Consider the following 26,120-nt stretch of genomic DNA (forward strand, 5'->3'; position numbering starts at 1 on the left):
ACCAGGTCAGGTCAGCCTAAAATAAAGCCACTCACTGAGGTCACAGAATGAGGTCTCACGGAAAGACACTGCACGCTGCTTCTTCATTTCCTTCACTGAACTCTGCTGTTTCTTACCAGGGAGAGAGCAGTGACGCTGTAACCTCCTTTCTACACGCACAACAGTGCAGAGTACATACATTGCACCTTAAAACATCGGTTCATTTTTCCGTTCTTGCATCCAAGTATATTATAGGTCTATAGCACATGAAGCTAGAAGCTAGTGCAAAATCATTGAATTTATTATTGCAGTGCCTATCATTTTAAATTTATTCAACTGCCACATAAAAACAAACCCAACGGTGACTCTTGATTTTTTAGACCTTTACTGTTTAAGTGTGCAGCTCTAGACCAGAATAAGCTGCAAACTGAACCAATCTTTTTGCTGATAATCTATGTAGACTGATTAAAGTAACGCCCATTTTATGTCAGCGTGGAAGAAATTCATCCCCTGCAAAAGAGTCACAGCTACTCCTAGAAACTAAAGTGAGAGAACAAACTCTTACCATCTTTATGATCAGCAATCATGTTAATTTTCCGGGATATCTTAGCTGGAAAAAAGAAAACATTGTTCTGAACACATAATCAAAGCCACTCATCTGGGAAATCATGGTTACTAAAGAAGTTAAATAAGTATTAATCAACTGTTTCTAGAGAGAAATAAGCAGGTTGAGACTAAGTTTATCAGCTGGAGGATCATGATGTAGAATGAAGCCAAAGAGCAGCCATGAGCCCATCAGCAGCCTTAAAACGAGATGTTTGTTCATCTAGTATGTTACAATCAGAAGCAACTCGATCATGCCTGGAAAAATGCATTGAGATTAGTGGCAATGAAACCAGCACCGATCAAGAGTCAGAACACCTGGAGCCTCATTTCTCTCCAAAAAGTGTGTGTGATCGCCCTGTCTATGATTTTAGATGATCAGTAGAGATCTGTGTGAAAACATGATTCAAAATCAAAAATATGTTAAATGTCTGACATCATTTTCATAATCCTGTGTATTTTTACCCTTGAAACGCACCAGAGCAGAGTAAAAGCCTGTAGAAAAAAAAAGGTTAGAAAAAAGCACTCCTACAGGAGATTCAATTTTGACATGATGAGAATAAAACCGTTTTAATCTTAAAAAACATCATGTGCAGTTTTCAGTCTACTCAATCTATCTTTTACTACTGTTGACTACTTCTCAAATAAGTTCTTACTGGTCCACCATTTATTGGCACACTCAACCACCAAGCAACAGACACAAAAAGCTCTAGCTCAGCTCTACTACACACTTAAGCGAACCCATTTTAATTTGTTTGGTTAGTTCATTTGGTTAGTGCACAAGAGCACATTTAGCACAGAAACGGAGAGACCTAGACTGCTGTAATATGAACATTATACAGTACCAAAGTCACTGGCAACAGTCTTGGATATCCGCTTGCTTTTGGACATCACTGGAAAATGTGTTAAATAGAACCAATCAAAGAAAATAAAAGCTTTCCTAGGTCAAAAGAGCCTTGTTTCTAAAAAGTGTGTTTACAATGTACCGTACCCTTGTCAATGAACTTTTGTTTGCTGTCTTCATCAGAATTGCACGGTGAACCAGAGCCTATAGCAACAACACAGTCTGCATAATAATGTGATACAGCCCATGGAGTCTTATGTAACTTTTGGCAACTATCTGCATATCAAAGTCAAATTCCTTGTAAATGAAATATACTTAGTCAGCACACCTGACTGGGATTCTGATGACACTTGCAGAATTGTTTTATTTTTTGCTGTGCTATAGAATTTTTAACTATAATAGAGCTTCACGTCCAATGCTCTGGCATTGCAGTGTTTATCAATATGTCTGTCTATAAGTTGCAGTGTGTATTTTCTGCATCACCAATGGTTCTCTTTCTAACATCCGTTCGGTATCTCACTATGGGAACGCCTTTAGAGAGTGAAAAGAGTTATGGCCACGGCTAGAAAGGCAGAGAGCTCGGGGGGGAAAGATGCTCCCCCTCGCATGTGCTCGTGCGGTCTATGGATCTCGGCTAAGGATTCACATCCTTTCTGCATAGCATGCTTGGGTGTTAAGCACGCCCAAGCTGCGATATCTACCCCAGAGGGCTGCTCTAATGGTGCTAGTTTTCCTGAAAAAACCCATGAGAGGAGACTCAGGGTTGCGATAGCAGGAAACCAGGACCCATGCTTCTCCTCTCAGACTCAGCCCAGAGAGGAGACAGCTAAGCAGCTGCCAGAGCCTAGTACCTGGGGTGGTGCTCATAGCATTCAGAGACTATTGCAGCCCACAAAAAAACGTAGTGTTTGAGAGGCACCAATTCTGGTCTCATCCCATGGCAGATGGCATTACAGTGGACAGATTCATCACAGAGCTGAGACAAAAAAGCAAAGACTGTGAGTTTGGCCCAAGTGAGAATGACATGCTCAGAGATAAGTTGGTGTTTAGTATAACAAACCCTTCTCTCAAAGAAAGATTACTTCGCGAAAATGACTTGTCATTACACAGAGCTATCGAAGTATGCAGAGCAACTGAGCTAGCCAAAACACAGAGAGAGGCCATGCAAAATGCTGCAGTTGTCGAAGACTCTCAAGTAAATGCTATAGAAAAAGCGACAGAATATAGAAACCCAGGTGCAAGAAGTAAGAGCAACAAGAAGCCAATTACACGAAACTGTCACAGATGTGGAAAGAGCCATGAGCCACACCAATGCCCAACGTTTGGAGCAGTATGCCATAAGTGCGGCAAAAATAACCATTTCTCCAAGGTATGCCATGCAGTCATTCGCAACGATAGCAGAGCAAAAACTGTGCACAGCATAAAGAGTGAAACAGAGTCCATGTACATTGGCACACTAACACATGCTCAAGTGCATGAGATGGAACACACGAAAGACAGTGTGTGGTACACAACAGCCACCATCCGAGGCGTAGAGATAATATTCAAACTAGACACAGGTGCAGAGGCAAATGTGCTACCAATTCTCAGCAGAGCAGCATGTGAGCAACTACAGCTGGTGAAAAGGATTGAACTGCTTGCAAAAAAGTCTGCGTCAACCAAAGAAGAGTTGGTCAACATGTATCCATCAGTCTTCACAGGGCTAGGTGAGTTCCCAGGAGTTCATCATATATATGTTGACCCAACAGTCACGCCTGTAATCCATGGATGCAGAAATATTCCACTATTTGTTTGTGACAAGTTGAAAGAAACACTTCGAGATCTTGTGCATAGAGGTGTTATATCCCCTGTAACTGAGCCCACAGAATGGGTAAACAGCCTCGTTATCACAGAAAAGAAGAACGGTTCACTGAGGGTATGTTTGGACCCTCGTGATCTGAACAAAGCCATAAAACGCCAGCACTATTCCATTCCCACTCCTGAAGATGTGTGTAGCAATTTGGCTGGAAAGTCTATCTTTACCATTCTCGATGAAAAAGACGGTTACTGGCAAATTAAGTTGGATGAGCCGTCTTCAAAACTATGCACTTTCAACTCACCTTGGGGCAGATATTGTTTTCTGAGACTCCCATTTGGCATCAAGTCAGCAAGTGAGGTGTTTCAGCAGAAAAACTGCGAGACTTTTGGTGACATACAAGGAGTACACAACATTGCTGATGACATGATCATAGCTGCCTCATCGGTGCAGGAGCATGATGAAATCCTTGATAAGGTCATGGAGAGAGCAAGAGCGGCCAAGGTGATAATTAATAGTGATAAGATCCAGTTCAAGGTCAATACTGTGAAATACATGGGACACATTGTCACACCAGATGGCTTGCGACCTGATGAGGCAAAGGTGAGGGCGATCACAGACATGCCACCCCCAGAGGATAAACAAGGCCTACAACGTCTACTTGGTATGACTAAGTATTTAGCGCAGTACATCCCGAATGAAGCTTCGCTCACAGAGCCCCTAAGACAGCTGCTGAGGAAGGATGCTGTATGGCAGTGGAATCCCCATCATAGCACTGCTTTAGAGAGTTTGAAGTCCACTCTCACACGAGCACCTGTGCTGAGGTTCTATGATCACAAAAAAACACTAACAATACAGGCAGACTCGTCGAAAGATGGCTTGGGAGCGTGTCTTCTGCAAGAGGGCCACCCTGTGTGTTAGGCATCACGAGCACTCACTGACACTGAGCAAAGATATGCTCAAATAGAGAAAGAGTTACTCGCCATACTTTTTGCAGCAAGGAAGTTTCATCAGTACATATATGGCAGGGCAGTGATGGTGCAATCAGATCATAAGCCCCTCGAGAACATCATGCAGAAACAGCTGTGCAAGGCCCCTGCACGATTGCAGCGAATGCTCCTACAGCTGCAAAAGTATGAACTGAACATTGCATATACACCAGGCAAGCACATGTATATTGCTGATACGCTATCCCGTGAAACCGTACGTAGTGAGGCTAATGATGGCGTAGACCTCTGTGATGAGAAAGTTGTGCATGGCTTGGAGGCCACGGATGCGCTGAGTCCACACACACTTCAGCAATTGAAAGAGGCCACTGCAGGAGACCAAGTGGTGCAAGATCTGTGTGAAAAGGTAGAGACTGGCTGGCCACAGAAAAGAAGCAGTGTAAACAGCAACCTACACAGCTACTGGCCTATGCGACATAAAATTAGTGTGCAGAACGGCATTGTAATGGTAGGAGACAAGATAATCATACCTCACAGCTTCAAAAAAGTAATCTTAGAGAAGCTACACATAGCTCATCAAGGTATTCAGAGAACAAAGGCCAAAGCAAGAAAATCCCTCTACTGGCCTGGAATGGCGCAAGACATAGAGATGATGGTGGAGAAATGTGCGCCGTGTCAACAACTCCAGCCACGACAGCAAAAAGAGCCTCTGATCACTCATGATGTTCCAGAACTACCATGGATGAAGGTTGGAGTGGATATTTTCGAGCTGAGAGGTCAGTCCTATCTATTGCTAGTGGACTATTTAACAAAATATCCAGAGGTACTGAACATACCAGACAAAACAGCCCACACGGTAATACAAAAAATGAAATCAGTCTTTGCCAGACATGGCATCCCGAAAGAATTAGTGAGTGACAATGTTCCATTTGCCAGTTACGAGATGAAGTCATTTGCGGCATCATGGGACTTCAAGCTCACATTCTCCAGTCCAGGATACCCTCAGTCCAATGGACTTTCAGAAAGAGCAATAAAGACTGTTAAACATGCATTGAAGAAAGCGTTGCAAACTGGCACAGACCCACATCTAGTGCTACTGTCACTAAGAAATACACCAGTGTCAGGCCTGAATGAATCTCCTGCACAAATGTTAATGGGTAGAGTCCTGCGGAGCACAATCCCATGCTCTAGTGCTGTGCTCCAACAGTCGACCCCACAACACATACACAAAAGGCTGGTGGATTTGCAATCTCGAATGCGGCATCAGTATAACCGCAATGCTAAGACGACACAAAAGGCTGGTGGATTTGCAATCTCGAATGCGGCATCAGTATAACCGCAATGCTCAGACGTTACCTGAGCTGGCTCCAGGATCCACAGTACATATGCAGACCAGACGTGGATGGGTGCCCGCTGTAGTGGAGCACCAGAGAGATGAGCCTCGGTCTTATACGGTGCAAACGCCAGCAGGAAAGACATTCAGGAGAAACAGACGGCACTTGAGAAAGATACATCAGAGTCTGTGCAAAGGTGTTGATCCTGATGAACCTTCGGATGGAATATCCACTCAAACACCCAGACCAGCTGACCAATCATCTGGGAATTCTCCGGCGAGAGTGGATGAGCATCCAACACGCCATACTAGAAGTGGTAGAGCAGTAATACAGCCAACTCGATATAATGATTATGTTCTGGACATGTAAAAAAAAAAAAAAGGCTAGAGAGAAATGTGAAAGCAGAATGTACATCTGTAACAGAAAGATCAAAGGATTCTCAAAGTAATTTGAATGGACTACTAATGTTCATAGTGGCCACTGTTGAGTAATATATGGTATGGTGTTTAGTGAGTTAAATGTAAAGTCAAAGTTACTGTTTGATAGACTTTAATATGTATATGGGGAGATTTGAGTGCACCAGTTTGAATGTAAGTGCCATGTCTGAGTTTGTTAAAAAAAGGGGGATGTGGTGGATTAGGTTTGACACTCTGTGTTTGATTAAGTTGACTTGTGTGTCATACTGATCATCGGTTGATTGCTCAAGTCTAAGCAATGTATTGGTGTGATGTAAAATGAACGAGAGGCAGTAAAAGAAGCAGCTCACAGCTCACGGTCTCACAGTGTGTTTATTAGACATAGAAATAAACCACGCACCATTCGGACAAACAGATAAAGGACACAAGAACACAACAGATGGTGTGCAGAGAGGAATATTACTTCGTTTTTATGCTCTGTATCGGATGTTCTTTGCTTTATGCAAGAACTATTGGATAAAGGTAGAGCCTTTTCGACTGTAAAGGTCTATCTTTCAGCTATTTCAGCATGTCATGTGGGGCTGGATTCGGGAACGATAGGTCAGCACCCCCTGATTTGTCGGTTTATGAGGGGAGCGAGACGGCTCCGTCCGGTCACTAAATCCCTGATCCCGTCCTGGGACTTAATGGTGGATCTGGATGCGTTTTCACAGCCTCCGTTTGAACCATTAGAGGGCATTGATTTGCGGCATCTTTCTTTAAAGACGGCTTTGTTGATCGCTCTCACTACAGCAAAGCGCATAAGTGAATTACAGTATTTGAATTACGCTTTGTCAGTACATCCTTCCTGTATGCAGTTTGCATTGGATGGATCGAAAGTTACGCTAAGGACTAACCCGGCATTTGTTCCTAAGGTCAGGGACACAACAGGAACAAACAAATCTGTGGAATTGCTAGCGTTCTTTCCACCGCCTTTTTCTTCATCAGAGGAAGAGCGGTTACACTGTTTATGCCCGGTGCGCTCTTTGAGTGTTTATGTGCAGAAGACGAGACTGTTACGAAGGAGTAATCAGCTCTTTGTCTCTTGGGCTGACAATTATCGAGGAAGTCCTGTTTCATGTCAGCGGCTTTCTCACTGGGTGGTAGACGCGATCGTAATGTGTTATAAGGATGCAAATTTACCACCTCCACCTCGACTTCGCGCCCACTCCACACGTGGAATGGCCACGTCCTGGGCGATGTTCAGAGGTATATATATATATGGTTTGATGTCAGTGGCTCTCATATGTCATGTGACCACTTGTGACATGATGCAACCACAAATGATACGAGGTCTGGTCTGTTAATCTCAGTTAATGTATAGATTCAGAATACTTGAAATACAGATGCATATTAAAATATTTTCCATTTTTGGTGCTTGGCAGTATAAAATGAAAGTGGGTGGTGGGGGTGTTCTGCCTCCTTAAATACATGTTTGGAACAACACAAGAGTGAGTAAATTATGACAAAAGCTTGATGTTTGGGTGAACTGTTCCTTTCAGGGTCTGTCAAACAACTCATCAGAAAACTACCATGAATCCACGCTCTCAATACTTTTTGTTTTACCAGTAAAATCTTACAATGCAGAAAGAATGAGGACATCTTTACCTGAAGTTGGTGATTTGCATCTCTCCTCTGGTGCGGCTGATGCATCATTACCATCACAAAGACCTGTTGAAAACAAACAAGTCTAAACCGAACAGCCAGGATGACTTTACACAATGAAAATCACATAACACTTAAATAATAAATCAACACAAAAATAGACTATAGTGTTAAACAAAGAGAAAAAGAAGAATGCAGACAGATATAAAGAGAAGGAAAAGACCTTTGATGTGTGCCATGTGACTTACTGAGGTAAGAAGAACGAAGCTTTTTCACAGATTCAGAATAAAAGTTAGAGAGGCCGGACATGCAAGACTTCTTATGCAGAGTGTCTTTACGAAACCACAGAGAGAGACGAATATTGAAAGGGTGAGACAAAACAATGACACAAAATCAAATGAACAGCTAGAAGGCCTTTGAACTGACAGAGTCCAGAGACTGAATTCAGGACATCCTTTCCGCTTTATTATTTTCAATAATCGAGCGAGGTCTAAAAATAATAAAGAATAATTGACAATAAAATTGCATTGGTTTGGCGGGACTACCAGTTTGTTCAAACCATGCCGGCATGGGTCTTTTAGTTCAGTTTAGTGCTGCAGAAATGACACATTGCACCTTAAAAGGCACAGTCCACACAAAATGAACATGTTGTCATCATGAACTCATCCTCATGTTGTTCTAATACTGTTTTATTCTCCTTTGTTAAACACAAGTGGCTAGACATTTATTTTGGCTTGACAACATGTTACTTTGCATTTTATGTTAAAAACATAATCACAGATTCAGAATAAAAGTTAGAGAGGCCGGACATGCAAGACTTCTTATGCAGAGTGTCTTTACGAAACCACAGAGAGAGACGAATATTGAAAGGGTGAGACAAAACAATGACACAAAATCAAATGAACAGCTAGAAGGCCTTTGAACTGACAGAGTCCAGAGACTGAATTCAGGACATCCTTTCCGCTTTATTATTTTCAATAATCGAGCGAGGTCTAAAAATAATAAAGAATAATTGACAATAAATGCATAGCAATGCAAAGTATTAGTAGTTCAAATATTGTTTACTGTACATTAAAATTTAAATTTAACGTATGAATAAAATGCCTTTTCAAACACGACTTAAAGTTGGTATTGGTCAGATTTTTTTATATCAGTGCATCCCTAACAATAATGTCACATGGCCTTAAATTCAATCTGTTGGCATCTGTGTATTTCAAAGACTGAAACTCATATGAGTGAACAACAAAAAGAACAAGCAAAGACATGGGACAGAAAAGAACAAACACCAGCACCCCTTTTGGAGTATATGGATCGGATGATTTTCTAAGATCGCTGCAGATGGTTCCTCGGCCAGAGATGCAGGAGCATCACGGTCCGTAGACTGACACTGCTCATGATGAGCATGTGCTTTACTTTATCAGACAGAAACACAGACTGACAACATGCAGAGGTTATGATTATTAGTAAGAAGATGAAGCTTTCTCTTTGTTGTCTGTTCACCTGCCGAGGGCTGTCTGGTTTTGCGGGGCGAGTGTGGTTGTCTGTGGTGAGGATCTGTTGAGCCATACAGCTCAGCGGTGCTCACGTTCAGAAGCAGAGTTTTCTGAAGGTAATCAACCACTGCAAGTCCGTTACCATTGCCAAAAGCAACTCTGTAAAACACACAACAGATACACACTACCGGTCAAAAGTTTGGAATCATTAAGATTTATTAAATTAAGATTTGGAATCATTAAAGATTTTTTTATGATGTTTTTGAAAGAAGTTTCTTCTGCTCACCAAGGCTGCATTTATTTGATCAAAAATACAGTAAAAACAGTAATATTGTGAAATATTGTTACAATTTAAAATTAAAATAACTTTTCTATTGCAATATATTTTAAAATGTAATAAAATGAATCTTCAGCATCATTACTCCAGTCTTCAGTGTCACATGATTCTTCAGAAATCATTCTAATATGCTGACTTGCTGCTCAAGAAACATTATTATTATTATCAATGTTGAAAACAGTTTTTGCTGCGTAATATATCCGCCAGCGGTGAATTACTTAAGAAGTTAAATGTCAACATTTAATTGAAAATAAAATTGCCTATAAATAAAGGCAAGAAAAAAATGCCCTTAAGCATCTATAACTAAAAAGTAAACTGCTTTTTCTTAGCTTTGACAGTTTGCTTTACAACATTTGCACAGCATTGATTTAATCACTATTTCTACTCGAGGCTCCAGGACACACCAGATATTAAACTGAAATCTCCACCCTTAAACCTGCTACCTGAAATATTAAACTTTAAATTCAGCAACACATGAGTTTATGGTAATCAGATATAAGAGCATATTGTGGCTAATTACATTTGTGCATTTCAATAGTGTATTGTAATGAAGAACAATTATTCAAGCATGGCTGCTAGGTTTTAATATGAAGGATCATGACAGATAACACGTGTCTGAAAGATAATGAACAGCTGTTGTGGAAAGGAAGTGTTTTTAATTGCTCAGTAAAAACATCAGTAGTTTGTGCTGTAGTTTCGTGGACTTACAGGCCATATGCAGAGTTGACGGCCAGGCTGGTGATTGGTTGTGGCGGCTCCCCACTGACCCACACCAGCTGAATGAGCAGCTCCACCTGGTAACCCGCAGACTGTTTGAGAGGAGAACTCCTGACCCTGGCCAAATAAGACACAGGACCCAATTAACTACATGCTATCATAAGCACAGACCAAATCATGTGGTCAAACAGCCAGACATTTAAGCAAAAATCTGGTCCACATGGCCAAATTTATGGCCCAACCCTGTGAACTTACACAGGAAAAGACCATTTCATCAACATGTGAAGCGATCAAAGTCTGAAGTTTTAGTTTTGTTGTTTTTGCATGCTGCTTAGAGGTGAGTAAATCTGAAATAGATGAAAACAGACTGTACTTGAGACAGGGCACGTTATCTCGCAGGCCGTCAGACGAGTTGTTGCTGCTGGTGGAGGGGTGGGACTGAGGCAGGCTGGTCTGAGGGCTGGATGAGGTTCCTGGGGTGGACACAGCCGACGCCTGCTCACCTCCGCACTCGGGAGACTCCACTTCATTCAGCTCACACTGCATACGCACCTCCAGGAGCTACAGACACAAGACAACTGTCATCAACTCTATACAAACATATGCATGTTCACAGATCCATATGCCCATAGATGGAGATACAGATTTCCATGAATTTCACAGCCAAAAAAAAATAATAAATGTCCATGAGTTGACATGACAATTAATTTTACTCTGCTCATAGAACAGTGCCAATTAATTTTTCTGTTATATATTCTTCATTTATCTGAAAAGAAAAGAACACAAATTTTGTCCATAAACACAAAATTATCTATGCAAATAATTTAATACTTTTAGCATTTATAATATATATATATATATTTAAATTCTGTAAAAATAAAAAAATAAGAAAACTCAAAATTAAGAAAAAGAAACAGAGGGACAAACAAAGGAATATCTGGCATAAAAGGAAATATATAGGAGGAACATTAAGTTGAACACAACAGTTATCAACATTCCACTGTTAACAAATATAAACAACATTATATTTTTATACATAGATTTCTCTTGTAAAGTGACTCACGACATTCATTTCTAATTGAAAAATCTCTTGGTGAGCCTTAATATTATATAATATCGCTAATCAGGACCCCAAAAGGAAGATTTTTTCCAGGCTTGTAAGTATAAAGAAGAGTTTTACCCGCTATTAATTATATTTGTAATATTTATGTGGAGCTACTTCCATGTTCATTTATTCAGTCTTGCGGTGTGACACCTCCTCATTAAAAAACAAGGTTTTAAACATAAATAAGTGAGAGCTTTACTCATTTGTGTGGATGCAGCATATGGAAGTCTAACTGTTGGAAACCATGTGTCAAAACAACTTAATGTTTAATGAAATATCCTGCAGTGTGCATACTAAACTCCATCTAAAACGGCTTTAAACAACATTTTTCTAATTGCATTATAATCACCATGCAGTTTTTTGCAACCTCATATTAATATTAAACATTTGTCATATAGCAGGACCATTTAAAATGAACTCATTAAATGATTAAAAGAGGTAAAGAATGTAAATCAAATGCTGACCAGCAGCATCTGAAATCTCTCATAGACACAGCTATCCATTTTAAACTAATATCTACACATATATACATCCTGCATTTAAATGGGTCAGACCTGAACCACTTCAGTGGTGACTTCCTGTTTGCTGAACCTGTACACTATGACATGAGCCGATACTCCAGCCACACAGAGCACACGGCTCTCTGGACACCAGGACAGGATCTGAATGGCGAACGGATCTTCATCCACAATTTCAGTGCTGGATTTCTCCTCTTTACCGCGGGGCTTCTCAAACACCTTCGCTGTTTTCAGCTTATACAAAACCTGCAGCATTACTGACAGACACAAAAGAACATATTCATTATCAGTTATCTTCATTAGTTGTTGCTAAATGTTTTTTATTTGCAGATGGAACTTGCAAACTTCAACTGCATTTTCTGATTTACATATCGTATAGAGAAATCTGCAAAATATCTGCAAAATCTGTAAAAATGTCTTAAATGTAGCGGAGAGTGCTTTTACTCTTATTGGTACCTGAAAGCAAAAATCAAACTGGCCAACATATTTATCTGATTATTACTATTTTTCCAACTCAAAATAATGCTGTAGATTCTACTTGTGACATAAAACATAAAAGTATGTTTTCCGAGACAGAAACTCACATGCTGAGGCATCCCAAAACTTGATCGATCCATCAGCATGCCTGTTGTTTCAAGAACAAAACAGAAGAAAACAATAACAGCCCTGGCTCCAAACCGAAAACCATTTTTCCTTCTAATACCAAAAAACTATTTCCCTCTCTAATCCAAATATTAAACGTGAAAAGGCTTCAGCAAATAGAGCGTGTATGCGAGAGATTGCTTACCCAGTGATGATCATCTCTGAGAAACTCAGTGTTCCCTGGCCCCAGTTACCTCCACTTATGGGCCATTCCTGCATAAAAACACAGATTTGGACCAGCCGTTTTAGGACTATGCATTTTCTTAAACAGAGGAGGGCAAAATGTTACCTTCTTACTGAACCCTTGTCTGTTCTGTCGGGAGCCCACTGAGTAAAGTGCAGGAATGACTTCAGCTGGACAGTCCGCAAAATATTCGCAGCAGGTCACCGGAGACTCGTGGATGGACAGAGGATAAGGATTCTCGAAGATCGGATACCTGCACAGAGAGCTTTTTATAAAACAGCTGCACAAGCAAAGACAGCCTGTTTCACATTTGGCATTTACTCACCCAATTTGTGCAAGGTCAATGACAACCAAATCCTTCTCCAGCAGGACAACAACCGCATAAGGCTCCTGGAAATCTGTGGGGATACAGAAGGAACAATTATTTTAAACACTTAAATGGGACATTTTCACAAAATACCATTTATTTTTCTTACTTATCTAGTGAAAAAATGTTTTTGATAAATGCTTTTCATAACTAGATTTTTATTTTTGTTCTTGCATAAATGATCTACTTTGCAATGACTTTCTGGTCTAAAAATCATTGTTCGTTAAAAGAAAAGAAATCTAAAGTCTTTTTTTCCCATTACATTGCCCAACATAGAGCACACTGTCTAGTTTTAATTTGTCAAGATTTAACTACAGAAATAAATAAATATAAATAACAAACACATGTCATAGAAAAGCATATATAAATATATAATTAATATAAATGTATATAAATTTAATTATAATAAATTATCATGAATCACATATATACTGTATATGATTCATTTGATGAAAAAGAGTCTACAATATTTTTTTCCATTATATCGCCCAGCCCAATATATAGATCTTAGTCTAGTTCTAATTTGTACAGTTTTAACAACAAAATAAAAATCATTAAATAATATAAATAATAATACAAAATAAAAAATCTGATGATATATATGAAAATAACTTAAAAAATGTAAATCAATGCTGCTTTGTTTTCTTTAATTGTATTTTGACTCTGTTGTTTGTAAAGGCACTGTTAAATATACAGTAAACGTTATGGGAGAACATCCAGCGATAGGTGGGGCAGTGACTTGCCGTTTGGATATGGGGTTTCACACAGCGTAAGGAAATCCACTATGGGGTAGTCCATCTCCAGCACTGCAGTGCTTTTCCCATGCATCACAGTCAGACAGGCTCGCCTACCCACTGTATCATATGACAAACCTCCACACAGTATCATGAATGGGTCCCTTAACAAAACAAATGAACAAATCTCATTTTTCCATGATGCAAAGAAGCCAAGCCGGAAGTGAAACAAATTAGTGCTTCATTCAGAAAGAGTGGAATGAAGAATATGATTAAAAGCAATACAAAAGGTATTGTCATATTAGCTGTATCTATGTCAGTCTTCTGAAAAACATCATGTCATCCCTGTAAAACCCATAAAACAGAAGCATCTATGCCAGACAGTCTCTCGCAATGTGAGGTTGCACAAGTCTCAAACCAATGCATCATGAGAAAACGTATTGTGCAATTAGTTTTATATTTCATGTCAGTCTTCTGAAAAACATCAGGTCATCTCCTTAAAACCATAAAACTGGAGCACCTATGCCAGACAGTCTCTTGCAATGCAACGTGTGTAATGCATCATGCTCTGTTTGCTTCAAGAATGCGACCCTGAGTTCAGCTTCCACTGAAGCCTTACCCTGCCCTGGTAGTTTTGTACTCCACTTTCAAGATGGGTTTGCATGGCTCCGGCTTCTTTCCATCCTTAGGCTGTTTACCTGGGAGAGAATATTGCATGTTAAACAAGGTGTGCAAATAAATATGCCTTCATGTATTTTTATTTCCTTTTCTATCGCCAGTATCTGTGTATTTTTATCATAGGAACCAAAATAAATTGAGGGTAGAAGTCTTTAGGCATCTCATGGCTTGATTTTAATCCATGGGAGTCATAATTTGATTCCAAAACCATTTTCGATGCATCTATTACTCGTTTGAAAAATAACTTGAAATAAAAATGTTGATGTTAAATTTCTGTGGACAGAGTCTGCATTTTTGTTTAAGAATCATGATGCATTTGTAAAAGGGTTGCTTTGCTTCAGCCTTAAGTATATGATGTTTTTAGTGGAAAAAAACCTGCATTATTAAAGCTGAAGTTTGTAATTTTTTGGAGGTTGAAACACATTCCTCTTCCCTATTTAATGTGCAGTGAAAACTATGGACCCTTTTCACATTTCCAGGGTTTTCAGAAGCAGAAGCAGAAGTTGTCATAGTTGGGTAAACTTCTATAGTGGTGAACAACAAAAAATATAATTTTTGCTCTCCCATTAGCACTAATAGCAAAAATCCATGATAGCATTTCTATGACTTTACAAATGAGGAAAAATGTATAGAGAGATTAATAACATTGGTCAGAGAAGAGTCACTCCCTTTAGCCGTTGTGTTAGAAACACTCACACAGTTAGTTAGCATTAACTGGTTTTGTGTAATTTAATGCCAAGGTAATGAAACACAAATTATAATTTTTTATTTATTGATTTATTTTTAATGGAAATACACAAAACTTTGCTAGATTTTAAAATGTTAATAACAGTGGAAACGTGTCGTCACAGTCTGTGAAAAGGGTCCATAAGTAATCACTCATAGGCTGATTGTCTGAAATTATAATGACTCGTTAAAAACATTGATCTTTTTCAGAAACCTGTTTGGAAACAATCATTTTTATTTCAGTGGTGCTGCTAATGGAACTGAAATGACACACTTCACCTCTACGGTCTTTTGATATTTATTCTGTGCTCCCTGAAGCGCTCAACCTGAGGAACTTAGAAGGGAGTTTGTTTGGGCAGACGCTTACCATGCGGTGTAATGATCTGGGCAGGCTTGGCAGGAGCGCGTATATTCCATGTGGTAAGCGTGCCATCAGAGTGACTGCACACAAACTGTTTCCCCTCGTGATGCCAAGCCACAGAGTGGATCGCCTACGGGCCAAACAAAGGATGAGTAATCAACCACAAGAGAAACCAGGTCAGGCAAACTACGGTTCATGTTTTGTGACAGTAAATATGAGTCAACAAAAACATAATAAACAACTTAGTTCCGTTCCTCATAGATAACACAAAGGCTTCTGAAAAAAGTTACTTCCTTTAGACTACAGTTGTTTATTTGAGTACTCCATAAATAAATCAAGTGATATGTCCATTTTGGCACATATATGTCACCATATACACTGTAAATTTATGTATTTATTTTTTGATGTTGAAAATAAAACAAAGGTTATTGGTGTATATTTTACAAGAAAATACTATTTAGAATTTTTGTGATTATCAATATGGCTTTAAAATAATAACAATATGTGACCCTGGACCACAAAACCAGTCTTAAGTCGCTGGGGTATATTTTCAGCAATAGCCAAAAAAACATTGTATGGGTCAAAATTATAAATTTTTCCTTTAAAGGGGTCATATGATGCAATTTCAAGTTTTCCTTTCTCTTTGGAGTGTTACAAGCTGATTGTGTTTAAAATAATAACAATATGTGACCCTGGACCACAAAACCAGTCTTAAGTCGCTGGGGTATATTTTCAGCAATAGCCAAAAATACATTGTATGGGTCAAAATTATTGATTTTTCTTTTATGCCAAAAATCATTAGGATATTAAGTAAAGATCATGTTCCATGAAGATATTTTGAAAATTTCCTACTGTAAATATATTAAAACTTAATTTTTGATTAGTAATATGCATTGCTAAGAACTTCATTTGGACAACTTTAAAGGCGATTTTCTCAGTATTTTGATTTTTTTGCACCCTCAGATTCCAGATTTTCAAATAGTTGTATCTCGGCCAAAAAAATTGACCCTTATGACTGGTTTTGTGGTCCAGGGTCACATATCAATTATTATTTTTAGTAGTAGTAGTAGTATTACTTTTATTTTTTGCTAAATAAAAATATAAAAATGACTAAATAAAACAAAACTTTACAACTGTAAAATTACAATGCTAATATTCACCTTAATTCTTTCATTTTCAAATATAAAAACCAAGAAAATACTATTTCAGTCTTTCTACTTCAAAATTTCACATTTAATGTGAAATTTATCTTATCTTTTAATGTGATGTGTAACTTTTAATGTGTAATTTACTGTCTTATGATGTGAACAGCAAGTTACCACCAAAAATTTCATAACTAATACTAAAATTAAACATGTGAATGGAAGGTTGATTGGAGATGTACAGCTGTCAATTAATTTTAAAGTAAAGTTTAATGTATTAAAGAGAATAACATGCCATTATTGTTGTGTTTTCGTGATCAATCACTACTATCTCATCTGAGTACTTGGAGTACATCCCATCTCTACTGGAGACCTTCCTTCCTTCCATTCAAGGATGTTACAGAACAAAAGTAATATGCTTTGCTTTAAACAATGCTCTAAGTTTGTCCGAAATTAAAAAAAGACCTAGACCTCGAAAATGTGACATCCAGTTAGGATGACTGGTCCATATCCTACAATAACAAAGCCTCACCTCATCATAGTTGTATCGGTAGTCAGCCTTCTTCGATTTCAAGTCCCAAAGCACAACTATGCCACACTCAAAACCAATTAAAAGCTGCAAAAAAGAGAAACAACTTTTCTGAAATTATGCAAACTGAAAAGCAGAGCAATCAGAAAGTGTATTGTGGGAATATATTTAATCCCAAAGTGTTAAGATTTCGTACTTTTCCTTCGTCCATAGGGTTATCGCTGATATGAACTACAGGTCCAGGGTGAGTCTTTGAGGAACTGTTGAAGAGAGGTGAGAGTTTGCGCAGAAAATATTTCAAGGTGGTATGCAGAGTTCATGCATGATGACCTTGAGTAAATATTTGTACATAAGACCTTTAATTAAAATCTCCGAAAGCCAACAGTAGAAGAAGACACATGAGAATCACTGGAGTTCATGGTGTCTAGACACTCACAGTTCAATGGCTTTGTTCCACATGATCACATAGCCTGAGAGGGTGAAGGACTCCACATTGACAATGTGAATGTTCCCTCTTTCCGTGCCCACGTACAGCCATTTACTCTGAAATGGCAAATGGCAAAACGTGATCCTGCCAAAGACAAGGAGAGAGCTGACCTTAATCAAAGTGAAATATTCCCTGTGATTATCTCATACGATGGCGAGCATTTGACTGATTTGTGCCTCGTGACACATTAAGGATGAAATGGCAATAACAGCAGAGCGAAATCTGGCAAAATGAATGAGTCACGGTTGATAAATCAACTGGTATTACTGTGGACAACTGTGCATTACTGCCATTGTGTGTCTTCTGAATGGGACACCAATCAAGACTATATGCATTTGAGGACACTTGAGAACATTGTCCTGCCCTCTTGTCTCTGAACAAATATTCATTTCAAGCCTTCGTGGTCTGTTGATTAACAGAAAACGTAGAAACTCAAAAGTACATTGCTACTTAAAAAAGACAAAAACTTTGAAGGCCCAGCTAAAGGCCAAATTTAGTATTTTCTGAAGAAACTTTAAGTGGTGTTTGCCTGTGCAAACCTTGCAGCCACAAAACTGCAGGAAGCCCTTAAAGTGCTTCTCATCAAGTAAGGGAAGACGTTTGGTGAATGTTGTGTTCCCAAATGCATGTAAAAGTGACCCATTCTCAGAGCAGTTGATATAAATATATATATATATATATTTTTTTCCATTTTGATAATCACCATAAGCCATATCACAACAGTTGTGCATGGTTTATTTGTCCACAGGATGCTTACCTCTCCCGATTAAATTTAAGAGAATGAAGGATGGCTGGAAGTTTTTGCCTCAGATTCCACAAATGAATACTGTCATCTGCCAAAGCACTGACCAGCGCCCCCTATGGACCAAACACACAAAAAATGACTGAAATAAGAGAGCTCTACATTTGTAATTAGTGGTCGACTGATATATATCGCCATGGACGATATATCGGCCGATATTTGGCATTTTTCAAATATCGGCATTGGCCAATGTGTTCGAGGCAGGACTTTTATTTTGACGGCGCTGAGATTGCAGCGCCTGAACACACAGTGCTCACATTCTCCCTCTTGTTCGCTGTCGTCGTTCAGTTCTATCTAATAATCAGATAGAGCGGTTAAACAAATGAATTAAAATGTTTACAAAAAAGTATTATAACGATTGCTTTAATATTATTAGTAATAGAAAGGCAAACATTATAATACTTTCTCGTTTGCGGTCAGCATTCAGCAAATACGCATTAATATCATTGTAATTCATTACATTTTGAACAGATTAAAAGACTAAATATTCAACCAAAAGGTACAGGCAATGTCAGGATTGGAAGAGGGATACAACCTGGAGAAAGTAAGGAAGAGGAAATGACTATGCAGGTGGTCAGGGCAGAACTTACTTCATTGACAAGAAACTCCAGCTGGATGACAGCCGATCCGCTCTCATGCCGGCAGTAACACTCCACTCCTGCTCGACCGAATCTTTAGACTCAGTTAAGGTACATACATATCTGAACACCTTAGAGTCCCTATCAAATGTGCTAAACACAAAATATGACTACTGTATATAAATGCATTGCATATTTAAAGGGATATTTCACTCACCCTCATCTAATTATCACGTCAATTTGAGAAAAACATCTTGGAGCTTTGCAGTAAAAATCACCAGTTTTCATTGTACAGAAAATAGCACAGACTGACCAAGATTCTCCTTTTTCAAGAAAGAAAGAAAAAATACAGGATGCATTATAATAGAGAGACTACAGTATATGCTCCATTTAAATGAACAGCATTTAAAGATATACACCTTCATGTACATTTTACCATAAAAAAACAGATCTCTCAATACGTTCATGTTACTTCTGAACAACCCACAGACAATGTAAGTAAGCCACCAGGGTTCGGCACTAGAGGGAATCTGTGTTCCCAGAGGTCTGTGCGTCATATTACTGAGGGTCTTGTCCATTGACTTAACTAAATGGATTACACAAAGTCCCTAATCAGAGTCTCAAGTCTTGTCTGTGAATGTTGCTTCAGTCCTCTGGAGTAATGCACTGTAAATGCTCCCATAAAGCCCTTCTCCAACAGGACAACAACGACTGTCTCAGTCAAACAGTCATTCATATTCACCAGCAGTACCGTGTTGCACTGCATGCTTTCTATGTTCATTTAGGCACAAATGCAAGTACTGTTCCATATCAGGTTGCAGATTCCAGCCTTTTATAATGGGTGAGGAAACTGTTGTGTTGTTGGATGTTTATGCTAACAAGAGCTCTTTAGATTCTCTGTTAGATCGTAATATCATTCAAACACATCCAAAGAAAACCTACAGATACTTTACAGCTTACACTCTTATAAAGGTTACAAAAAAGAGTTTTCACAGCGATGCTATTAAAGAACCATTATGGGTTCTCCAAAGAACCTTTCAGCGAACAGTTCTTAAAAGAACCATCTTTGATTAGTGTGAAGAACATAAAGAACCTTTTGTGCAATAGAAAGGTCCTTCATGGAACCATAGATGCCAATAAAGAACCTGTACCTGAACCTGAGTGTACGGTCAATGTCTGTATAATGTAAAATACAATACGGGCGAGTATGAAGAGCCCTGTGTGACCCAAGGGCAAAGGCTATCTCGCTCTCGTCATATCCTCAGATTAGAAAGCTTCCTATCTGCCAAATAAAATCACTGAAAAACAACATATGGACACTGTATGTTGTTACCTCAGGACATCTAACACATCTCATGCCAGGGAATGAATGCTAAAACTATACACTATAAACAGGAAATGGTTTTCTAATCCGTACTGAATCAGTGGTATCCTGCAGCAGTGTACTAATTTCCTCTTGAGTGACTTAACATATTTATAAGACCTGAGAGCCCTACAAGTACACAGGACCAGCTTACAGTATGTGAAGCTTGACGGCGTCTTAATACGTTAACTCTGTGTTCTTCGGTCACACGCATCCTACCATTGAAATGTATCATGTGTCTCTGTTAAACAGATCAATTATGGTAAACAACATTGGTAATACTGCGCACAGGAAAAGAGCCATTACACTGAACATGAACTCACCTTGCTGACGCGACGGTTTGCGAACAAGACAGCACCAGAGAGTGCAATAGGGCAATAAACTAAAAAGCAGATGAAACTAATGCCTGTTTTATGAATTTAGTCTTGTTAATATTTCACTGTAACACAGCTTCTTTATGAAATACATTAGATTCACTGATCTAGAAACTTACAATTAGTTAGCCACTATTATATAAGGTTCAAATCCCTAACCTATCAATTTGCTTACATTTATAACGCTATATTTTGCCAATTCAGTGAGTAACGAGGCACCAGACAACATAAAAAGTTGAGCTTTTTTACTTCCCTGTGGCCCCAGCCCTATTTATCATTGAGACAATATTAGAAAAATGGATACATAAGATATTATGAACATCAAAAGCTGTCAGGATAACTTTAACATTTCAGCTGCAATCTTTGCACAAGCATGCACCAGCATTTTTATTATGGCAGCTAATAAGTACTATGGCAAAACGATAAGGTTTTGGTCTGTTATGTAGAACAGTGTTCTACTATATTATGTTATTTTGACATAAAATCAAACCTATTTTAATGAAAGAAAATACAGTTCAGTGCTTTTAAAACAGACCTTTTTTCCCATTGGAAATTACTTTCCATTATTGTCTGCATCGAATATTGTCCAATAGTTATGCATCAAAGTTTCGCCAACTAAAAATGTTATGCCAAAAAAAAAAAAAAATTACAATGAAATAAACTGAAATGGTTTTGAAGGGCCGAAATCACTTACAGAGACAGTGACATTTACTTAGATTAGACATTACTTCTCTGATGATGCGTTTTGATTGTTTCAGCATCTATTTCATGCACACAACACGGATAAGCTACAACAAGTAAACATGTCAGCAATGTGGACCAAAAATAATGCTAAAATAGCAATATGTAAAATTTGTTCAGGTGAAACATCAAGATGGGCCTCAATGCAGAGAAATTTTACTACGACTGGCATACTGACTTCAACTACCCAAATTCAACTACCAAAACTTTATTTTCAGTTTCAGTTTTCAGGTAAAATTTCCATTTCGGTACATCATTATTGGGGATAGCATTTGGCTCTCTCCTACATTCATTTCTTGAGATGTGCTGATGGGAAACCGAAAAGGAATGTTTACACAGCAGGCTTGCCTTCACCTTATTTGGCAAATGGACTGAATAAATAGCAGAGGGCTGTTATAAATAAGTTGCAGTGGACCACTGACTCATTATTTATTCATAACTGTGCAACTATGCAACAGAATCAGATACAACCAAACAATGTATTGGATAGCTACAAAGCTATTATTATCAGAGCATGTGAGCAGAGCATAGGCACTGAATGTAGCATCATTTTACCAGCGTTGCCCAGTACAGCTGTACTAGCCTACACCATGTTATAGCACAGTAGCGCTACTGCAATCAGGAACAAGTATACTGCATAGAAATTTCCTGTCAGTGCGTTATTTGAGCAGACTTTGCTTTTCCAGTGAGCATGAGCGGTACACGAGCGGAACGCACATTCATAGAGCGGAATACGGAGCGGAGCGTCAAACCAAGCAGTGACGAGGAGAGTGAAACCTGCGCACTGAACACTGCCGGGCGGGGCGCGGCATATATTATTATATGTAGCCTATATTTTCGGCCATTTTTCTCTTTCGGCCGAAAACCAAAATTGCTATTTTCGGCCGATAATTTTCGGCTGCCGAAAATTTGGTGCAGCCTTATAATGATCACCACAAACCAGCATATAACACTCTTTCAGGAGAGACACAGAAGCTATAGAACCAAAGATAAATGCTGTCAATATATATATTAAAGTTTAATTTACCCGAAAACTGGGTGTCGTGTTCTCGGGAGATATGAGTCAAAGACAAAAAAGACATACAGTATATTAGAATTTGTCCTGTTTAATTACATTTTTTTCTGAGCTTCCATTTTTCAGCAGGAAGTTTTTTAAATATATTAAATTATATTAAAATATAATAACATTTAGTATGATCTCTAATCCTTTTATATATTTAATAAGCACAAGTCAAAATAAGTATGTTGTTTCATTTTTACATGTATATATCTGTTACAATGAATGACGATTGAACATTATTTCACCCATATAATTTTCTCCTATTAAATTCGGATAAGACAGAGATATTACTTATTGGACCAAAAGACAGTACACAGAATCAACTTAATTTGCTGTAAAGTTGCTTTGCAATGATTTGTATCGTGAAAGGTGCTGTACAAATAAACTTGAATTTAATTTAATATTTTAACATTTTATTTTCACAAAAGTTATTTGAAACATTATACTCCTTATTTGAAATTAATTTGCTTTATATGAATATAAAATCACTTTTGTCAATTTTATTTGATGTGGGCACAGAAATGGGATGTCTCATGTTTGACCTATATACAGTGGGTACGGAAAGTATTCAGACCCCCTTAAATTTTTCACTCTTTGTTATATTGCAGCCATTTGCTAGAGTGAAAAATTTAAGTGGGTCTGAATACTTTCCGTACCCACTGTATATAAGCTGCAAACACTACTGTCATCATTAATAAAAATGACTATGAACAAAACATAACAATGAACAAAAATATTTTTTTTTAATTAAATTACTGAAAAAACTGAAATGCATGCACAAGGCATGCAAGTGTTAGCAAAACTAACACTTCATTATAAACAAAAACAGAACAGAATGTATTTTTTCTTTTTTTTTTTTCAACAAATGGCTAACACTTGGTTGCACATTGGTGAATTGCTATATTTAAATTCACCTATAAATAAAGAGTTCAGATGCAAAAGCCTCTAAGTGCCGTCTGAAATTTTCATCTAAAATTAGTATTTTTATCAGGCTCCTATATTTGTTAATTTATTTCACTTTAATGGCATAGAAAAGGACCTATACATTGCCATTAAAGTACAATTACTGAACCTAAACATAAGAGCCTGATAAAAATGCGAATTTTAGAAGAAAATTTCAGATGGCACCTAGAGCCTTTTGCATCTGAACTCTTCAAATATACGTTGTGGGGAAAAAGTTAACTGACTGGTTGCATAAAATGTCAGTCAAATGGCCACTTCCTGTCTAAGTGGGCAATTCTTTGCCAGAATACACCATAGTCTGTGAGAATAACTTTAAACAGACCATCCACTAAACATAGGCTTGAGATGAATGCTGGAAAAGATGATTATGTGTGCATATGTGAGGATCTGGATTCACTAAAATTAAACATTCCAGTTGGGCTTCAAACTAGAGACACTTCACAATGAGTAAGTTTGGGGCCAAAACAAAAATCACTGTCCTCTAAGTGCAGAACTTTCCTGATCTGTGAGGTTCCATCTGTATAAATTGGCCTAGAAAACACAAAAGTGCTCCTTGTGTACATGTTCTTTAACTTCTTTCTTATTGTCTGGATCTTTTTTTTTGCATTGTGACACTACTTTCATGACAATTTCTCATTACGATAACCCACATTAATAAAATGTAAAAACCTACTGTAGTGCAAGCATCTATGCTGATTATCAAAATAATCTAAAGCAGTGCAACAATAATCACTCCGACTCATTTCATTCTTTTGATTTTGGGTCAAAATATGATCTGGATTTGTTCTTGACAGGTTTCATGGGATTTATCCGAAAGTCATTTCCGACTAATATTCAATATGTACATGCAACACGGTTATACATGCTAAAAGGCGCAAATGAACAAAGCTCTGTAACGTTTCAAATGGGAAATCCACACAGAAGTTTTACTTTCTAAAGCATCACATTGCCGACCACAAAGGGTGACTCACTTCAAACAACAGGGGCATCCGCTGAGAGCAAACAGCCATGCAATCTGATAAGGGTGCCGTCATACTATATTCCCTAATAATACAGGCCTCGAGAGCAAAAGATTACAAAGCAGCTAAAGCGGACAGGCTTGTCAACGTTCCCTGCAACCGCTGACATTTGTTCCTGGGAACTAAACAGTGCCAACACGGCAGTAAAGCAGCTCTCAAAAGAGAGAACAAGGAGGAGAAGAGCAAAGCAGAGAGGAAATGTGAATGAAGATGAGATGACGTGGAAGGTGAGGACTAGTCAGAAAACTATCCAGAGCTCCAGAAACAATCAAAGCTTTACACACATGTCGGTTCAGCAAAGCACGAGGTTGTACATCTTTAATAAAACTGCCATCGGAGCATAATTAAAATTCTGTCTCTCTGGCCAAGAGCTGCTTGATTAGTTAATTAAATGAGACTTAAATATATCTAATAAAAAAACACAATCTATTAAGTAGGAAAGGAAGCTCATCAAGACAAGATTCTTGGCCCAAAGTCTTGCTGGAAAGTTGTTAAAGTTTGAAGGTATATGCCTTAGAGTGAGACAGACAGACAATAGATAATGGCATTGCTACGTGATGCTAGGGTTCTGATAGGTGGATTGGTTGCTAAGGTGTTCCGAGCAGTTGCTAAGCAGCTGTCAAGTGGTTCTGAGTTAGTCCTGTCGCGATTATGGATTTTTCGTCAGATCGTGGTTATTTGATCTTATCCCAATTATGTGAGAAAACCACACATTTCAATCATATTTTGCTATTTAAATAAGAGAAATTTAAGCATTTAAAGAAATGCCATCAAATGCAAGTAGTAAATAAAGAGGGGAAAAGGAATAGCCTACAGACAAAAAAAAACAACAACAACAAATATTAGTATATAATAATTTAAAAATATATATATAATATATATATATATATATATTAGGGATGTGCGGATCTAGTCGACTAAACGGTACAGCTCCTACTAGTCGACACGGAAAACAATAGTCGATTATGCGACAGAAAAGAAAGAAAAAAACATGATTTTATCATTCAAATTACCATCATTTTAACATTGCATTTAAAACATTTAAAATAACAAGTTAAAATAAAACGTTTGAAAAATCAAAACTTTCGTTTAAACGACGAAAGTCGTCGCGCACATCCCTAATATATCGCCTTTAAGTGGGTTTGCCAACCACCATTACGAGGAAAAGAAGATGCTCAAATGTGAATGTAATGCGCAAGAAACGGTGAGGTCAGTTCTAGCATTTGAGCTTCCATGTTCAGTGTATTTGATGCACACTTTTGTAATGATCACTCATTCCTTTATCGTTTACTTTTATCTGCCGTCAGACTCTCTGAGACGTTGTTGTTATAATGTTGCTATGGGTTGCATCTTAATTCGGATTTGACTGACAGACTGGGATTCTGACAGTGCGAGCTTCATGCTTGCAAACCATATCTCCACTTTTTCCCATTTATGTTGCAATTATTTTGCTTATTGTACATATAAAAATACAAGAAGTTTATACCAGTAGTCCCATATTCAGAATTGTGACCACAGTCTACTTACAATATCTTATCATTGTAACATGTTTACATCTACCAATGTCTTTATACAGTGTTTACAGTGATTATATGTATACCTAGAGAGTGTGTATCTTGTAATATATATATACACACA

At 38.1% G+C, this 26,120-nt stretch overlaps 1 protein-coding gene across 3 annotated transcripts in view; it reads right to left on the bottom strand.

Moving 5' to 3' along the window:
- The window catches only part of stxbp5b (syntaxin binding protein 5b (tomosyn)), a 46,386-nt gene that overhangs the window by 8,635 nt on the left and 11,631 nt on the right, over positions 1 to 26,120 (bottom strand). The window contains exons 3-22 of one of the 3 annotated variants that reach the window (XM_016491767.1): positions 18,975 to 19,056; positions 18,340 to 18,440; positions 17,532 to 17,666; positions 17,292 to 17,355; positions 17,099 to 17,182; positions 15,431 to 15,554; positions 14,279 to 14,357; positions 13,669 to 13,823; positions 12,884 to 12,956; positions 12,664 to 12,811; positions 12,520 to 12,587; positions 12,317 to 12,357; positions 11,769 to 11,989; positions 10,483 to 10,670; positions 10,101 to 10,226; positions 9,063 to 9,214; positions 7,566 to 7,628; positions 1,574 to 1,630; positions 1,428 to 1,475; positions 545 to 589 (exon numbers count right to left, since the gene is read on the bottom strand). In XM_016491767.1, coding sequence (XP_016347253.1) covers positions 545 to 589; positions 1,428 to 1,475; positions 1,574 to 1,630; positions 7,566 to 7,628; positions 9,063 to 9,214; positions 10,101 to 10,226; positions 10,483 to 10,670; positions 11,769 to 11,989; positions 12,317 to 12,357; positions 12,520 to 12,587; positions 12,664 to 12,811; positions 12,884 to 12,956; positions 13,669 to 13,823; positions 14,279 to 14,357; positions 15,431 to 15,554; positions 17,099 to 17,182; positions 17,292 to 17,355; positions 17,532 to 17,666; positions 18,340 to 18,440; positions 18,975 to 19,056 — 2,054 coding nt within the window. The remainder of the gene's footprint in view (positions 1 to 544; positions 590 to 1,427; positions 1,476 to 1,573; positions 1,631 to 7,565; positions 7,629 to 9,062; positions 9,215 to 10,100; positions 10,227 to 10,482; positions 10,671 to 11,768; positions 11,990 to 12,316; positions 12,358 to 12,519; positions 12,588 to 12,663; positions 12,812 to 12,883; positions 12,957 to 13,668; positions 13,824 to 14,278; positions 14,358 to 15,430; positions 15,555 to 17,098; positions 17,183 to 17,291; positions 17,356 to 17,531; positions 17,667 to 18,339; positions 18,441 to 18,974; positions 19,057 to 26,120) is intronic. The other 2 variants (XM_016491775.1, XM_016491784.1) reach the window with 2 other exon arrangements.

This window comes from Sinocyclocheilus anshuiensis, unplaced genomic scaffold, assembly GCF_001515605.1.
Source record: "Sinocyclocheilus anshuiensis isolate Anshui unplaced genomic scaffold, SAMN03320099.WGS_v1.1 scaffold261, whole genome shotgun sequence".
Taxonomy (NCBI): domain Eukaryota; kingdom Metazoa; phylum Chordata; class Actinopteri; order Cypriniformes; family Cyprinidae; genus Sinocyclocheilus; species Sinocyclocheilus anshuiensis.